The following is a 19,208-nucleotide window of genomic DNA, read 5'->3' as shown; positions in this document are numbered from 1 at the left end:
AAAGGTGCAATAAACCAGAGTCTCATCTCCAATTCCCTTTAAAAGCCATTTTTGCTCGCACCAAGGCTAGTTACATGGCGATAATTTGCGAGCGGAAAGACTGAACAGTTTTCTAGAGAGGAATCATTTTAATATTTTTAAAATGTTTGTGTGCTGCTAGTCCCTGTTGGTGTGTGTAACAAGGTGGCACAGGACATGAAAATAAGTGCGCCAGACTGAAACAAGCAAAAAAACACTTGCGTTGCGCCTGCCGCTGCATTGCGATGGGTGTATGATAGGTCCCTTTGTCATGCTAAGACTCTCCTCATGTAAAAGTTTGCGTAATGATACATTTCAAAGATAATAATTCCGACATATTTCAAATGTGTAACAATTTATCAAAGATGTTGGCAGAAAAAAAACTGCAGAGAATTAGAGCAAGACGAGAAAATGGCAAAGCAATGTTTTTTTTTTTTTTGTTATGAAAAATGTAACTCGTTAAATACTAAATGTATTTTTTCTTCAGCTCTTAGAACTGTTTGACAGTGAAGATCCTCGTGAGAGAGAGTTTCTAAAAACGATTCTGCATCGCATCTACGGGAAATTTCTGGGTTTGCGTGCCTTTATTCGGAAACAGATCAACAACATTTTTCTGAGGTAAGAACACAACAGCATGGACACATTCAATTGATCTAAAGTGACAGTAAAGAAGTTTAGAATGTTACAGGAGATTTCTGCTTTAAATAAATTCTGTTCTTTTGAGTCCTAAAAATATAAGCAGCACAACTGTTTTTAATACTGATTATAATAATAAATGTTTCTTGAGCAGCAAATCAGCATATTAGAATTATTCATGAAGGATCATTAGACACTGAAGACTGGAGTAAAAATTCAGCTTTGATCACATGAATAAATTACTATTAAAAATATATTACAATAGAATTTTTTTTTTTAATTGTAATAACAATATTTGACTATATTAATGTTTAAAGTTTTATGTTTTTCCCCACAATAATGTCCCCACAATAACAGTGAAGCTTTCAAGTAAAAAATAAATGCAGGTTGATAAATTTGATCTAAGCTAAATGTTTCCATGTAAATGATTTGGCTTAAGATTATCTCTGCGTTATTAAATAATGTTTCCAAAAAGCTGTGTGTGAAATGTTTTGGGGTAAGCTGTGTCAGTCTCTCAACTTACAGTGATAGTAAGCTTTCCAATTTCAGGAAATATGACTATAAAATGTGTTAAATATTTAATTATAAAAAATATATAATAAAAAATATATAAAGTTTTTCTTGCTGATTTATGAATTTCTAATAATGTGCAGAGAAATACGAATTTTGGATCAAAATTTTTTCACATTTATGTTGATATTTTATTGAAAATGTAAATTGTTCATGGATGCCCCAATCCTTTTCCCAGATACCTCTATGAAACTGAGCACTTTAATGGAGTTGCTGAATTCCTCGAGATTCTTGGCAGGTGAGTTTCTGTTTCATTTTCTTCCACGCTAATGCATCTTTAGTAATTTTCTGTTCACATAGTTCATCTAATCGCAAGTGCAGTCAGAATGCATGCTGCGTAGAAAGTTGTTTGGCTCCAGGTTCAGCCTGAACCCTGTGGCAGCAGCAGAAGTGTTTTTGTGTTTACTGGCTTCAATCATCTAATGTTAAACCTTCAGGCCTCCATGTCATCAGTTGTGTCACATGCTTTTGTAATCGCAGTATCATCAATGGCTTCGCTCTGCCGCTGAAGGCTGAACACAAGCAGTTCCTCATGAAGATCCTCATTCCCCTGCACACTGCCAAAGGACTAGCACTGTTCCACGCACAGGTACACCAAGAGTTGGTGCTTGACCCTATAAAGCCTTAAACAAGTTTTAATGATTTAAATGATCAAGAGCTCTTATCATAAAACTTAGCATTTAATGGTGCAGTAAGGGATTTCTGAGAAACGCTTTTGAAAGTGGAACAGACTGAGCAGCACAACACACCAATCAGCAGTAAAGGGTGTGCTCACTCATGATGAGGGAGGAGAGAGAGTAAGCAAAAGGGAGATTTGAAGGCCGACTGTAGAAAGAGAGATGGCCGAGAGACATTACAAAAGCCCCTTTCACGCAGAGATTCATCAGGATTTTTTCCACGATCGTTCGATTGGCTTATTCACACTTTATCCCCTGAAGATCCTGTAAAGAGGTGACATCAATGTGAAATTTTCTCCACAGCGTGAAGAATGTTACTAGAGCCCCATTCCCCGGACATGTTTGCATTCACTCTAGCAATTTTCTGGGACCAATGTGCCATGTGAAAGGGGTTAAAGAGAAAAGGTCAAAGGAATATCACTGGAAAAAGACCTGGAAAGATCTAAGCAGGAAGGCCGGATGTGTTGTTTCTGCTTCATATGTTAGTAATATTGGCTTTGTTGGTAACATGTTGCTTATCATCAATTTTTTTTGAGGTTTTGATCCAGAATTTATGGAGTTTACACATGCAAGTGACATGGTAGCAAAGAGTCAATCACATGCCTTGAAACATGGATTTTTGAGCAATTTGAGCTACAGTAGCTTATCTGTTTGATCGTAAACCATGGGCCAGCCTTCGCTCACCACGTGCATCAATAGGCCTTGGCCATCCATGACCCTGTCCCCGGTTCACCACTTCCTTGGATCTCGTTTGATAGATACTGGCCACTGCAAACCAGGAACACCCCACAAGAGCTGCAGTTTTTGAGATGCTTTTATCCAGTCATCTAGTCATCTCTATTTGGCCCTTATCAAACTTGCTAAAATCTTTACGCTTGCCCATTTTCACTGCTTCTAACACATCAACTTTGAGGACAAAGTAGCATCCACCCATAACAGCTGCCGTGATGAATCAGTGTTATTGACTTATGGTCATAATGTTATGCCTGATCAGTTTACATAATAATTATAATATATAATAAATAATCATCATATGATTTTGTTTAAAAAAGAATCTTTAATTAGTAACCTTTAATTTGAAGAAGAAAATGAGGAAGTGACATTGCATCATACATGTGTCAGTTTGAGATCTCTTACCCTGAACACAACCAGCCCCAATGCAGGTTAGCTGTGTTTCAATGGTGATGAACACCGCTAGAAGCCCTGCCACTTTCATGGTACCTAAAACCCCGGATAGTTCACCCAAAAAAATTTTTTGTCATCATTTACTTGCCCTCATGTTGTTCAAAACCTGTAGGAGTTTCTCTGTTCTGCTGAACACAAAAGAAGATATTTGGAAGAATGTTTGTAACAAAGCAGATAGAGCAACCATTCACTACCATAGTATTTTTTCACCTACTATGGTAGTGAATGGTTGTGTTAATTTTTGGGTGAACTTTTTTAAGTTCCTTAAAGGGTACCTTTAAGTGTACCTGGCTAGCCACCTAAAACGGCTTCATGGTATAGATCTCAGTCGGAAACTGGTGTGCTACTGACTTCTGCTTGTTGTTTGTCCGTCATCTTCGTTTTATTTTTTGTAAAGCGTTATTTTGCTTCACTTCAGCTATGATAAAAAGACATCCACTGCATTGTGTGTTCGTGCATTTTTAGGGCGGAGCAATGAAGGGACGTGTCTGTTTCTCAGGAATCGCTTACTGCACCTTTGAATATAATCTTACTAAAACATATTATTGTGAGATATAGTGACAAATTATATGTTTGTGCATTTTATGCAAGCAGTCTACTGTACTGTTATAAAAATCTCATTGATTTACACTACAAGCAATCAGAATTTTTTTGCTCTTCTGAATAAAATGTTGGTGATTTTTCCTCCTAGGATGTGAGCACCACATTCTCTTATATATCATACTGTATGAGCCATAAACGATATATCATACACACACACACACACACACACACACACACACACATATATATAAAAAATACTTGCTTTGTAGATATTCTTTATAAATTACATGTTACATATTCTATTTTTTGCATACAGTTGCAGGAAAAAAGAGTGTGTAAACCCATTTGATTTTGTTTATTTAGTATATCGTTCCTATAATAAAAGCTGGAACACACTACACAACTTTTAAAATCTGAACAGATTTTTAAACACTAGGCATCACTCAATCGCCAAGTTTGTAAATGGTTAGAGAGGAAAAAAGGCCATCTTCTTTTAATCCAGTGCTTCTCAAACCTGTCCTGGGGATCCAACCCCAACTGCATATTTTGAATATCTCCCTCATCTAACACACCTGATTCAACTCATCGGCTCATTAATACAGAATGCAAGACTTGAATTGACCATATGCACAGAACTTCCATAATGATATATACATTATAAGCCAGCTGGAAAACTTCAGGTGAAATTTCACAGGTTGGTGTGTCAGTATTGTCAATGTCCTGATGTAGCTTTAGCAGCTTCAATAGTGTAATACTAAACTTATAATAGGAATGTAGGCACTTAAATAGTCAGGCCAAGCTTTAATTTATTAGATTTATTCATTCAAACATAAAAACAACATTAAAAAGATGCGTCCCTTGGTGTTCCTCCTCAGCAAAATTCAATTCAACCATCAGTTTTCACTTTCGTGTGAAAAAAGCATAATTTAAAGATTTATTGTTTAGTTAGATTCATTGAACAAAATGGGAAGCGTGGCAAAACACAATTTAGCTTGCGCTACACTGACTGACAACTTCTATCAGTGATTATAAAGAGAGAGCGCAGTGCTAAATTCCGTTAAATTCAGTCGAAAAAAGAAAAAAAACCTTTACTTTATTTGTCACCTTGGCATTTTTTTAAACCTAGTGATTTTTATAAAGTTTAATATTTATTCAAAATCGAAATGTGTGGAAAAAAATATTATTGGAAATGGCTAATATGAGCAAATAAATGCTCCTCTGTCGCCATCTCCTGTTTATAGTGGTAATTCATTTCTTTTTTGATCTTTATAGGGTCCACTGAAATCAAAATTTAAGTTGTTTAGCTTTTAGTATGACTGTGTTAGCCTTAAAGTTATGAATAAGCTGGTATGTTCCAAAACAATGACAAAATTTGCATTTAGGAGATATATGCATTCAAAATGTACAGTCTCTCACTTCCGTTAAAAGAAAACTCTGATTTTGATGACATCATCGCAGACTTCACTTTCTCATCAAATCTTATGTCCAATCAAATGCTCTCTAAATTCTAAAGCCCACCCCCTACACTGCCAAAGCTAAGGCTGAAATCGGTCAGTTGTTAACACACATTTACTAATTTCTACATAGTGAAAGGCACATAGCACACTATATGTGATAGGGAACCATTCAGTGTAAATATACTTTCATTTGAGGTGAATGAAGTCTGTTTTCACGTTAGTTGAAACCACAGTAGTGCACACACACAAACACACCAACGGTTCTGGTCTAAATTTAGACTGCAGACACAAGAGCGCAGCGTGGATCATATGCGCGAGTCCACGTAGACAACAAACATATCGACCCATTTGAATTCTGCACAGAACGCTGCATTTCAAAGCGATATGGAGGAGATTATGATGATAAACGGTTAGAGGAAACTGGCTTTACCAAAGAAAGGCTCTAGTCAAACTGTAATATTATTAACGAAATGCTATTGGCTGTTTCAAAAAAGGGGAGGAGCTGCTAACAGCTGGAGCCGCTTCAGGGGATATCACGTCAACACATTGAATGATGCGGCGCGTTCCAAAGCACTTCAGCGGGCCTTTAAAGGTCCCGTTTTTCATGTGTTTTTGAAGCTTTGATTATGTTTACAGTGTGCAATATAACATGACTTTATGTTTCGCGTGTAAAAAGTATTTTTCACACAATTTACTTATCTGTGTACCGGTGTTTCCTCTGTCCTAAAACGGCCTGATGATTTCCTTGTTCTATGAAGTCCCTTCTTCAGAAATACGTAACTTAGAGCACGTTGCCCGGAAAGGTCACGCCTCTTACCATAACTGGGAGATGCACGCGCTCTTCTCCACGTGGGAGAGCAACAAGGCCACGCCCCCTATTTTGCGTATTCTTGTGGGCGGAGGGTTAGTCAACAAACTGTTCTAGTGACGTCATTACAGAAGGAAGTGCAGGGGTGTAGTCCAAACCGGCCGTTCGCTGTAGGCTTTGAAAGGGAACTTCGGTTAAATAAAATATTTTGCTTGGCATTGAACTTTGAGCTTTATAATTTTTACAGGTATTATTTATGCTCTAACAGCAACATTACACACTTAACTAAAGTTTGAAAGATGGGATCGCGAAGAACAGGACCTTTAAATAAGTGTTTTCTATTAAATGATGTATTTCCTACATCTTGAAACGTTCAGTTTTTCAAAAGGGGACAGTCTCAGAAGGATGAACAAATGTTCTTTAATCATAACATTCAATTATAGAATGAGAGCTAACAACTAACTGCGAATTCCCAAGCTGGCTTATCGAAAAACCAGGAAGTAACCATGCATATGGTCAATTGGGTGTGTCTGATAAGGGAGACGTCCAAAATTTGCAAGGATGGTCGGTCCCCATGACTGCATTAAAAGACTGAGGATTACACACTACCACACACAACAAGCAAAATCGTTCAACTTCAACTGCCCAAAATCTGCACACTGGCTTTGGGCAACAACAATTCATCCAACTTTATTTTCTATTCATTTGTATGCTGAAATGTAAATCTTTGGCAGGTTGATTGTTTTGTTGCACAGACCATCCTTTCTATTCACATTCACCATTGACCTTGTCTTTCAGCTGGCCTACTGTGTGGTTCAGTTCTTAGAAAAGGACCCGACCCTCACTGAAGTGGTACTGCTCACCTCACTCCCACCTTCACCCTCACACCACCCTCACACCACCCCACTACAACCCAACTAAAGCTCCCACATTGAGCCCATCTGAATTGATTTCATTCACCCATACACTTTCTATTTTCTACAGCTGCACTCTGGAGGTTGCTTAATATGAGCAAAAGAAAGCTGTGAAAATAAATCTCATCTTTTTTATATTTTTAATTTAAAAAAAATACAAAATTCTAACCTTGCACTGAAGTAAAACAATTAAAAGTGTGAAATAAATGTTTGGCTCTAGTTCACGTTTGCAACAATTATTCACACCCAATTATTACAATGTCCTTTTCCTAATATAACAGCTCAGTCTTGTTCTATAATGCCTAATGAGTTTAGAGAACACCTGACAAGATCAGAGACCATTCCTATTTGCTAGAATCCATGATACCATGTATCTGAACAAGATGTCCAAGACCTCCAGCTAAAAATATTATGACAACATTAATGATCAGTATATTTAACTGTGGGCAGGGGTGTAGCATCAAATGTTGGATCTCGGTCACAGAACCAAAGGGTGGGCCCCTAACACTATGTAATTTTGTCACGTTAATATTATGGTTTATCAGTATATATATTTTTTAATTTTTATGTTTTTATCTGACCATAGAACATGGTTTCTTTTAAAAGTTCCAGTTGTGTTTGACAACTGAATATGCTGGAGTTTGTTTTTTGATGAGCAAGGAGGATTTTTCTTTAAACCCTCTCAAACAACATGTGGTGATGTAGGTGATCAGAACTATATTTTATCAGAACTATATTCTTTGTTTTTACTCATTGTGATGAATAATCAATGGGGATTTGCCCTTTGTATTTCCTCATATTTATTCTCCTGTGGTCACCCTGGTGTGCAAAAAAAACACACAAATATAAATGGGAATATAATTTGGAGATTTTATACTCATAATAATTTTGTGGCCAACATTCATTGGAGTAAAACACGTATTCCATAATTTGATCCCCCCCCCCCCCACTTCCAATTATTTAACTTCAATGAAAGGTTAGAATTTTTTGAATGAAAGATCAGAAGAATAAGCAATCCAGATTTATCTTCACAGCCGCCTTTGCTCATATTTACCAAGGGGACACTTGGAGACTCCAAAAGGGCACCATATAATAAAATGATATAAGGAGATATAATTCATACATTTATACACAAAAAAGCACCTATATAAAAAAAAACAATAAAAAGTTATTAAAAAAAAAACAGAATTCACAGTGTGTACAGTGCAACAGCAAAGAGTGTTTTTACATTTAAGACTAGTTAAGTTGCAATACCGAACAGAAGTAAACAAATCCATTCAGTGTTACTAAACAAATGACAAATCATAACGTGTGTGTGTGTGTGTGTTCGTGTGTGTGTGTGTGTGTGTGTGCTTGTTTTTGTGACATATCAGGACAAAAATGTGTATAACAACATGTGTATGACACAGGTATTACAGAAAATGGTGACATATCAGGACATTACCCCATGTCCCCACTTTTCAAAATGCTTATAAATCCCACAGGAGGAGTTTTTTTGAAAAAGTAAAAATGCAGAATGTTTCCTGTGATGGGTAGGTTTAGGGGTAGGGGCAGTGTAAGGGGATAGACAATACGGTTTGTACAGTAAAAACCCATTACGCCTATGGAATGTCCCCACAATTCACAAAAACAAACATGTGTGTGTGTGTGTGTGTGTGTGTGTGTAAACAATGTTCCGAAATGTGTCACTACATAAATGCATCACTACGGCCTTCTTTATCTTGATTGCAATCCTCATCCATTAAAATCTTTACTAACGATATGCTGGTTTGCTTGATCCACCCGAGATATGTAGTTTTGTGTATCATCTGGCCATACAGAGCTGGGGTATTTTGACGTTGCGTTCAGACTATACTTCAAACACCACAATGCGTGGGACGAGGGCTCACGCTCCTCAGAAACAATCACAGAATATGACGCTCGAAACTCGCACTGGAATGAATAATTCACTGTAAACACAACGTAGGTCTTGATTCTTTCTGCCATCTCTGATGTAATCAGCCTGATTTTCAGTACTGTTTTTGTGCTGTTTTGGACAGATAAAAAAAAAAAAGAATGTGTATGAATTCACTTACTGGATCATTGGACTGAAAACGTTCCAGGAGTTTAGCGGCTTCAAATTATCTGATGGCAAACAGAGAAGCGGAATTGGATTAAAGGGTTAGAATGAAGGTTTCCTCCTTCCAGGGTTACAGGCACTTGTGCCATTTATAGATGCTCAATGTGATGAACTCATGACTTCTAAGATCATCTATCTGTGAGATGTAAATGATGTTAATGTGTTTTTTTTTTTTGTTTATTTGCACAATATGGCAGATATTTCATTATATTATAGTCGATGTTTTGCCAGTGTGAGTGAAATTGATATGGAGTGGCTTACTAATTTGACTTACAGTGCTGTGCTTATTACAGAGAAAATCCCTCTAGAGTAACTTTAAGCGTGTTTATGATACAATAATGATAGTATACAATGGCAAAATGATGACGCTGGAGGGATTTAAATATTTAAACTTTGCCAGATGTTAAAGCGCTAGGCTGCGGCAGCCTCAGCTGTACACATCCCATACTTCCTCAGACACCATGCAGTGTGAAGATGCTGAGGAGCTTCTGGAGGTTTGGCTTGGCATTCGGTTTTCGAGCCATCTGCACTCCCATGGAGTGTGTTTTTCAGCTGTGATTATATACGGCCGCTGCTGTTTGGTTGAACAGTCATGCGTGAACAGTGACTTGATTCTGAGGACGTGGTCCCCACCGTAGGGAAGCCACTGTGTTCATGAGTGTAGATGAGAGCTCATTACCACTTGTGTTTGCCTGTAAGCAGGAATGAACTCATGACTTTGCACAAGAATACAGTAAATCCCCAACTTAGTGATGTCTAAGGCAGAGCTATCAATGAATGATTGTCATGTTTCTGGGTTTAGAAACCACAAGTAAACAGCAGGAAAAATGGCACCGCTGATCCTTGAGAGATGTTTGTCAGACGCAATAAAAAAATAGCTCAGCAACTTGATCTGTCTGTCGGGTACTCAACGTAGACAAAATGACCAACATTTCCATTATCAGGATTCTCCAATAAGGAATAATGAAAAATGGATTCTGCCAATCAGAAGACGGGAAGGTGCCAAATTCACTATTATATAGTGGAAATTTACTATTAATATAGTTATTATACAGGTGCTGGTCATATAATTAGAAAATTATCAAAAAGTTGTTTTATTTCTCTAATTCCATTCAAAAAGTGAAACTTGTATATTATATTCATTCATTACACACAGACTGATATATTTTATATTGTATTTCTTTTAATTTTGATGATTATAACTGACATCTAAGGAAAATCCCAAATTCAGTATCTTAGAAAATTAGAATATTGTGAAAAGGTATCTCAGTCTAGTTCTGTAGGCTACACAATCATGGGGAAGACTGCTGACTTGACAGTTGTCCAAAAAAACGACCACTGATACCTTGCACAAGGAGGGGAAGACACAAAAGGTCATTGCAAAAGAGGCTGGCTGTTCACAGAGCTCTGTGTCCAACACATTAATAGAGAGGCAAAGGGAAGGAAAATATGTGGTAGAAAACAGTGTACAAGCAATAGGGGTAACCGCACCCTGGAGAGGATTGTGAAACAAAACCCACTCAAAAATGTGGGGGAGATTCACAAAGAGTGAACTGCAGCTGGAGTCAGTGCTTCAAAAACCACTACGCACAGACAGCTTTTCAGTTTCAGCTGTCGCATTACTTGTGTCAAGGCACTCTTGAACAACAGACAGCATCAAAAGCGTCTTGCCTTGGCTAAGGACAAAAAGGACTTGACTACTGCTGAGTGGTCCAAAGTTATGTTCTCTGATGAAAGTAAATTTTGCATTTCCTTTGGAAATCAGGGTCCCAGATTCTGGAGGAAGAGAAGAGAAGCACACAATCCACGTTGCTTGCAATCCAGTGTAAAGTTTCCACAGTGTCATATCATCTGCTGGTGTTGGTCCACTATGTTTTCTGAGGTCCAAGGTCAACACAGACCCGTATACCTGGAAGTTTTAGAGCACTTCATGTTTCCTGCTGCTGACCAACTTTATGGAGATGCAGGTTTCATTTTCCAACAGCACTTGGCACCTGCACACAGTAGCAAAGAAACCAGTACCTGGTTTAAGGACCATGGTATCCCTGTTCTTAACTGGGCAGCAAACTTGCCTGACATTAACCCCATAAAAAATCTTTGGGGTATTGTGAAGAGAGAGATGCGATATGCCAGACTGGAAGAGCTGAAGGCCACTATCAGAGAAATCTGGGCTCTCATAATACATGAGCAGTGCCACAGACTGATCGACTCCATACCACGCCACATTGCTGGAGTAATTCAGGCAAAAGGAGCCCCAAATAAGTATTGAGTGCTGTACATGCTCATACTTTTCATGTTCATACTTTCCAGTTGGCCACGATTTCTAAAAATCCTTTCTTTGTATTGGTCTTAAGTAATATTCTATATTTTAATCTAATTTAAGCAAAATACCTCATGTAGTAATAATAATAATACAAAGCAAAATATATACATGTACAAATATTTTTTTCTTCTCTATATGCCTTTGGTTTATTTGGTAAGGCCAGATTTAATTTAAGATTCATTTTAATCAATGATAAACTTTTATAAATTGTGTTTTTATTTGTTGTTTATATATGGTTTTTGTTTGTTTGTTTGTTTGTTTTTTACTTTTTCTATTTCTCACTTGTTTTTCAGAATGAATCTTAAGATAAGGGACAAAACATGTTTTAGAAGTTTGTTTTTATTATTTAATAATACATTAAATTATTATTAGAAACAGATTTATTTGTAGACAAAGTTCTCCGCTAATGAACCGTGTAATGAAAAAAAAAAAACATTTATTCACTACTATTCATAACTACATTTTTGAATTTGTTTCATTTTTAAACACTTTGTTTGACAGTTTTTCATTGTGACATGCTGAGGACAGGTTACATTACACATAGTTTCCAAGTATAGAGCATGTATTTAAAATAATACTAAGATTTAACAAATAAAAGCCACAAATGAGTATCCAGACTTCCTTTTAGATATACCTTTTTAAGGATTTGTATTTCTATGAATTTCTTTATTTTAAACATTGTGTGTGTGTGTGTGTGTGTGTGTGTGTGTGTGTGTGTGTGTGTGTGTGTGTGTGTGTGTGTGTGTGTGTGTGTGTGTGTGTGTGTGTGTGTGTGTGTGTGTGTGTGTGTGTGTGTGTGTGTGTGTGTGTGTGTGTGTGTGTGTGTGTGTGTGTGTGTGTGTGTGTGTGTGTTAAATATTTGTTTTGTAACTCTTTAGGACTGCTAAATTTATCAGGTCTTTTCTGTTTTCCCTCAGGTGGTTCGTGGCCTTTTGAAAATTTGGCCCAAGACATGTAGTCAGAAAGAGGTAAGCCCGTCTGATAGCTGACTTGATAACAATAATTACAGACCGTAATGAATGCACAACAGTGTATGTTTGCTGAATTACATGTCTGATGAGTTCCTGGGTTCTGTCTCTCTGCTTTATTTAGGTCATGTTTCTAGGGGAAATTGAAGAGATCCTGGATGTTATTGAACCCACTCAGTTCAAGAAGATTCAGGAGCCTTTATTTAAGCAAATCTCTAAATGTGTAGCCAGCCCTCATTTTCAGGTACAGTGTAAGCTTTTGATCAGGGTCAGTCAGCTGTCCGGTCCAATTTATCACACTATGACACACTATAAAACAGGTTGATATCAGCTGACTGGATGGAATCAAACTTTGAAGTTAAAAAAAGTCTGTGATCATCATATACTACATGATTTTCTGTGAAATCTGTCAACTTGAATCTGCAAACTGGCTCTGACTGTAAATCTGGGCTAAAGTCATGTAGTCTTTTCCAGCCTTTATGCTCAACAAGGCTGCATTTATTTGATCAAAAATACAGTAAAAACAGTAACTTTTTTTACATGCATTTCTTCAGTCACATGATCCTTCAAACATCATTCTAATAAACATGTCTTATTATCAACTGCTTTTTTGGGTTCTTTAATGAATAGGAAGTCTACTGTTTAAAGAACAGGTATTTATTTTAAATATAAATATTTTGTAACAAAGTGTTTACTGTCATTTTTGATCAATTTAATGTCCTTGCTTAATTAACGTATTATTATTTTTATTTATTTTTAAATCTTTTGACTGTGCATTTAAGCATAAACGATTGGCTCTCGTTATTAATCTGGCTGTCTGGTATTTGCAGGTAGCAGAACGAGCACTGTACTACTGGAACAATGAGTACATTTTGAGTCTAATCGAGGAGAATAATGCCAAAATTCTTCCCATCATGTTTGGAAACTTGTACCGGATCTCCAAAGAACACTGGAACCCGTAAGTTTGGGATTTTTTTTTTAGCTTAATCTTTGCTGTTGTCATTTGAATACTGGCACAAATTGGGATCGAATGTATAAAGAAAATGTTTATAATGTAGATATAGGAATACTTTTCCCAAAAATGAAAATGGTAACGTTTTACAGGTTTCATTGCATAATGTTAGTTAATGCATTAACTAACATTAACAAACAAAGATCAATACATTTGTTATAGTATTTGTTAGTTAATGTGAATAAATACTGTTTTAATATTTATGTTAGTTAATAAAAATATAACTATTAGTTATAGCAACTCAGCTCAGGTCCATTAAATACATATACAACTTATATTGTTATTGTTGTTAAATATTGTTATCTATATTAACAAAGATGAATAAATTCTTTAGAAATGAGTCATGTTTTCTATTATAAAGTTTTACTGTGAAAATTATTTCATAGTTTGCCTTTAATGACATTCCAAACCCAAACTGACTCTTTTTTTTTTCCTTCTTCTGTGGAACAGAAATTATATAATAGTTCATACGTTTGGTTTTGATGGAATTCTTTTATGTTTTTGAAAGAACTACTCACCTAGGGTGCATTTATTAAAAAGAACAGTAAAAACAGCAGGTTTTAAATTATTTTATATATATTCTATAGATATTTAAACATGTAATTTATTCCTGTGATCCTTGAGAAATCATTCTAATACACTGAATATTATTTTTTTGATACAGCATTTATTTGAAGAAATTATTTTGTAACATTTTAAATATTTGTTAAATACAATTGTTAACTTTTGCTGTTTCCAAAAATATATAAATGCAGATTAAATGGACAGATATTTGTACTCTGAGATTTTGTAATATGGTAGATATGAGATTTTATTTTCTTAATATACTAAAGTCAAATGTTAAATGATTAGAACCTTCAATTCTACATGTACATTTAAGTCTCACAGTAAAGAAATGACGTACAGTACAGGTGTGTTGTAAACTCTTTATCTCTACATTGTCTCAAGGACGATCGTGGCCCTGGTGTACAATGTACTAAAAACACTGATGGAGATGAACAGCAAACTGTTTGATGAACTGACGGCCTCATACAAATCTGACAGACAGCGGTAAGAATACATCTTTGCTCTTTGCATTTTGTTTAAAATGACACTGCTCATGATTACTATCACTTCTGTCCTCAGAGAGAAGAAGAAAGAGCAAGAACGTGAGGAACTGTGGAGGAAGCTGGATGAACTAAGACTGCAAGAGACATCAACCATCCAGAATAACAGGCATGAGATGCAGTTCACCTACAGCAACAATAACAACAACAATAACAACAACCTCCTTCATGAAAAGGATGAAAACACAGCAGCAGTCATTACTGAAAGAAGTGAGAGCGACCCCTGGGCCAAATGACACTGCCCAATTGTTTTTGTATCTTTCTTTACTCAGTATTTTGCTGGTTTACAAATGTAAACAAATCTAGAAAGCAGTAAAGGATATGGACCTTGAGCAATAACCTTTACATTTTTAAACATGAAAATGTAAAGGTGTCCCCGCCCCCCTGAAAGCCTATGTAAAACTAAATCAAAATGATATTTTCTCCTGGTAAAGCGTAATATATTTTATGTATGTAAGTCTATTTTGGATGTAAAGTGTGATTATAGTATATTATATATTTTTTTGTCTAATCAAAGATGTAAGATGTTCACCTACACTTCAGAAAAAAATATTTTCTTAAAGGTACACTATGTAGCTTTTATTCAAAACTCAAAACTCTGCATTTTTGCGGAAGAAAATTGTTTTGGTGCGCGACTCTGCGGATGAACATTGTTAAATCCTACAGCTCATAATACATTTACTACTAGGCTTAAGCCCAAAGTATACTTCGGGTGTCCGCATTCGTGCAGCGGAACCCAGAAGGGTTAGTGGGCGCTTATAACAGCGCATATGCAAGAATAGCAGCCCAATTTGAGAGACCGCGTGACCGGTGCACCTATAACAGTTTATGCGCCAGAAAGTCAGAAGAGTCACAACAACTATACTGCACATGTCTTTAACTCAGCCATCCACGGTTGAGAATACTTTGAAAGCTATGCGGATACGACTGTGCACAAGACGCATCTGGACACAGAAATTTAAGTATAAATCTTTTAAGAGATTTATCAAGTTTAGATGGATAGGATCTCAAGCTGACTAGCTTAAGATGTAACTGTAGCTAAACCCATTGATAGGTACAGGACTTCCTTAATCAATTCCAGCACAGCGCTACAACAACCATAATGAAATGACCTTTCACAGTAAATAATGCTTTCCAGTGAACTCTGTTAGAGAGCTACATATGGCAATTTATCTGTTCAATAAAATACCTTACTTACATGATGAGTAATAAAACGGCCATCTCTGTGTTGCTTTTACACATTTAAAATCCCAATGTTCTCACCATCTCCGTAAAGCAACGCCCATGTTGGTTCTTGTTTTATGACGAGCTCTGTCGCATTACCAGCAGACTCTCACCTGTTTAAAACGGGTGATTCCCAGAGGTTGGAGATTTTAGCTGCTCCACGTCACGTTTTCTCGTTCGTTGTTATAACTAAACTATGCCACGCACACACCAGCCACGCGTCAAGTAGCCGGAGCAACTTTTCCTTATTTATGGATATGACGAGACACTCGGGCGAGGGATGCAAGTACGCAATTTCCCACAAAAAACATTTTGTCAGGTTTAAAAATATAATACTTTTTATAGACTTGCCATAGTAATTCACGGTAAGACTAAATGTTTTGGAAGAAGGATAAATGATGTATTGACTCATTATTTGTTCATTTTTAACAAAAAATAAGTTGCATAGTGTACCTTTTTAAGGTGTGGTCACATTTATGCGACAAATTTTAAATTTGCGAAATTCAGTAATTTCAATAGGAACTGGAAATTTTGTGTGAGGACGAAAGATTTCCCCACAGATTTCACAATGATTTCAAGTTAGTCATGTGGATTCGCCACGTTGACCAACAGTAAGCTGCTTGGTTTTAAAAATGACAATATTGACCATAGACTATGGATCTTTTTTGCCTATGAAATTTTGCTAATGTGACTGCACTTTTAATCAGTACTTTTGTCTTGTTTTTAAATGTACAGCAAAAGCAAAACTGTATAATATATTAATCAAAATAAAAAATATAAAAATATAATACTATTTGTTATATTATTAGAGAAAATGTCTTGAGTTAATTTATTGGTCCAACTTTACAGTAAGGTTTGATTAATGTTAATCTCAACATTTACTAAAAAAAAATGTTTGTCAAAAATTGTATCTGTTAGCATTTTTAGTTAATGAACAGGTTAATTGTGTAAAAAATATACATTACTCATTGTTAGTCAACATGGGTAACACTTTAAATAATGTCTTTATATATAACGTATTATAAAGGAATGCATAATGTACATTATAATGCATTGTATATTTTCATAAGTTTCATAAGTCAGTACAATAAATGTAACTTAATCGCATTTTAATATGTGTATTAATGTATTATACTTTCTGAAGGTGTAACAATGAAAAGATGAATATTATAAAGTATTGTAACTAGTTAGAATTATTCATGAGACCATACAATGCATTATAAGGTGCATTACAAAGCATAATGAATGCATTGGAAATAATTTTATAATCCAATATATAAAGACTTTATGTCAATGTTACCAACAAGTAAACACTACCATGAATTGTGCGTTTGAAATTTGTTACCATAAATGTGACCTGAGCTGAATTTTAATGTATGATGCCTAGTTCACATGATAAACAAGTTATACTCCCTGGAAGTGTCAAAAAATAGCCTTAGAAATGCACAAAAAGTGAAACGTCTGCTATTTAAAGAAGCACATATGTAGTGAACCTGCTCTCAAAACACCATCCAATTGTGAGAACATTCATTGGTTCTTTCAATTCAAGCTGAATCTGCCTGATGCATGAAATCTGCTTTGAAATCTTGCATCTGTTTATCATCTTTTCTTATTCTTTTTGTGGAAGTTTCATTTGTTTTCCTCATAATACCAGCTTTTGCATTATAAATGCAACATCTTAAAATACTAGATTTTATAAATAAAAAAATATTTTTGTTCTGTATCGTTTCAGTCCACTGGCTATGCATTTTCATGTTGGGATTAAAACAAGCATATAGTAGTTCTAACTTGACTCAGGGATAACTAACACTCCCCACATATAATAAGAATGATAACAGGTTTTTCCCCAAAAAATATAATAATTCCTAATATGTAAAGAACCTATAGTTAAAAAATATTATAAATGAGACTCACTGACATTCCGTCATTCAATTTTATGTTTTCTTTTGCTTCAACCAAATATGTTCTCATTGCTATGCAGTATGATATTATAGGTGTTCATGTTATAAAAGCAATGTTTTTTTTGTTTGTTTGTTTTTTTGCTGTGAGTGTGTAAAGTAACCTTGTTGTAATGTGCTATCCTGCATTAAAATGCAAGGCTGCTGTTTATTTTTACATGTCCTATTAGTGGTCTGTATGCGGTGGTCTCTCCTTCGCTTCCTCATTTACTGTGGGACTCTTATCTTTTATCCCTTAATGATTGCACTCACCAAACATAGCACAATCATTTCAGTGATTCATCAGTAGATAGTAGAGCTGTACAATCCTGGATAAATCGTTTTTTTTTTTTTTTCTCCTTCTTCTCCAATGATTCTTATAACATTCAATTTACTTAAGGTTCTGACAAATAGTTAATTGCTGCAAGCTATTAAAAAATACTTTAATTTGAATTAATATATATGTTTAATGAATTATTCAATGACTCCCTTATAATGACTTCTATTGTTTAATTACTGAATGAATTAAATTTGTTTAAAGGTATAGTTCACCCCAAAAATGTACATTGTCATAATTTACTGACCCTTAAGGTGTTCCAAACTTGTATGAATTTCTTTCTTCTGCTGAACACAATTAAAGATATTTTGAAGAATGTGGGGAAATAAACAGCTGATGGACACCATTGACTTCCATTGTAGGGGAGAAAAATACTATCGACATCAACAGTTAAGTGACCGACATTCTTCAAAATGTCTTCTTTTGTGTTCAGCATAAAAAAAAGAAATTCATTCAGGTTTGGAATAACTTGAGGGTAAGTACATTTCTGACAGAATTATCATTTTTGGGTGAACTATTCTTTTAACAGTCACTTGCCGCCACCTACTGGTAGAACATGGTTTATGCAATCGTTATTTGAAGCACCGTCACATTCAAAAGGTGATTTACTTGATACTTTGATAACTTGTTTACACTACTGTTCAAAAGTTTACATTCAAAATGTCTTTCTAAAAGAAAGTGCTTTTATACAGCAAGGATGTAGGATCAAAATCAACAGTAATGTTAATATTCCTTTTTTTTATGCAGTTGAAGGGTTCTCCTTTAAAAAATAAATCCTGAAATAAATGTATGGTGGATTCCACAAAATATTAAGCAGCTAATATCAATTGTTTTCAACATTGATAATAAGAAATGTTTCTTTAGAGCCAAATTTGCATAGAATGATTTCTGATGGATCATTATGACAATTCAGTGAAAATTCAGTTTTGCATCACATGAATAAATGACATTTATCACAATAAATCCAATGACATTGGATTTTTCCTCAATACAGTAAAACATCAATACTGAGAATTATGAATTCATTATTATTTAAATTATTATATTAAATTATTATTATAAATATATATATATATATATATATATATATATATATATATATATATAATTTAAAAATGTTATGGTTACATGGCATAAAGCTAGTTTGAATCTTGCTGCATAACTAGGATAGTAATGTGTGTCAGCTGAAATAGAGACAATTGTCAATCAGATTTCAGTTGTGCAAAAAATATACTTTTTTTTTAAAAGTTCTTAACAGAATATAGTTCTACACTAAAGGCGTTTCTACATTAGACGAGCATTGCGAGCGCAGTGTTTTGTGCAGTCTTTTTAGCTTCATGGAAAACATTGTTCTATTTTCAGTTAATTAGTTCT

General features: G+C 35.2%; 1 protein-coding gene across 1 annotated transcript in view; it reads left to right on the top strand.

Moving 5' to 3' along the window:
• Positions 1-17,669, top strand: part of ppp2r5a (protein phosphatase 2, regulatory subunit B', alpha isoform) — a 36,923-nt gene extending 19,254 nt beyond the window's left edge. Inside the window, exons 5-13 of the mRNA XM_067417295.1 lie at positions 506-636; positions 1,403-1,462; positions 1,705-1,813; positions 6,693-6,746; positions 12,168-12,218; positions 12,343-12,462; positions 13,049-13,176; positions 14,179-14,280; positions 14,356-17,669. Of these exons, the coding sequence (XP_067273396.1) occupies positions 506-636; positions 1,403-1,462; positions 1,705-1,813; positions 6,693-6,746; positions 12,168-12,218; positions 12,343-12,462; positions 13,049-13,176; positions 14,179-14,280; positions 14,356-14,572 (972 nt within the window). The 3' untranslated portion in view covers positions 14,573-17,669. The remainder of the gene's footprint in view (positions 1-505; positions 637-1,402; positions 1,463-1,704; positions 1,814-6,692; positions 6,747-12,167; positions 12,219-12,342; positions 12,463-13,048; positions 13,177-14,178; positions 14,281-14,355) is intronic.
• Positions 17,670-19,208: the final 1,539 nt, after the last annotated feature.

This window comes from Pseudorasbora parva, chromosome 15, assembly GCF_024679245.1.
Source record: "Pseudorasbora parva isolate DD20220531a chromosome 15, ASM2467924v1, whole genome shotgun sequence".
Lineage (NCBI taxonomy): Eukaryota > Metazoa > Chordata > Actinopteri > Cypriniformes > Gobionidae > Pseudorasbora > Pseudorasbora parva.
The sequence above is the reverse complement of the archived record's forward strand: the minus strand, read 5'-3'. Positions and strand labels throughout refer to the sequence as shown.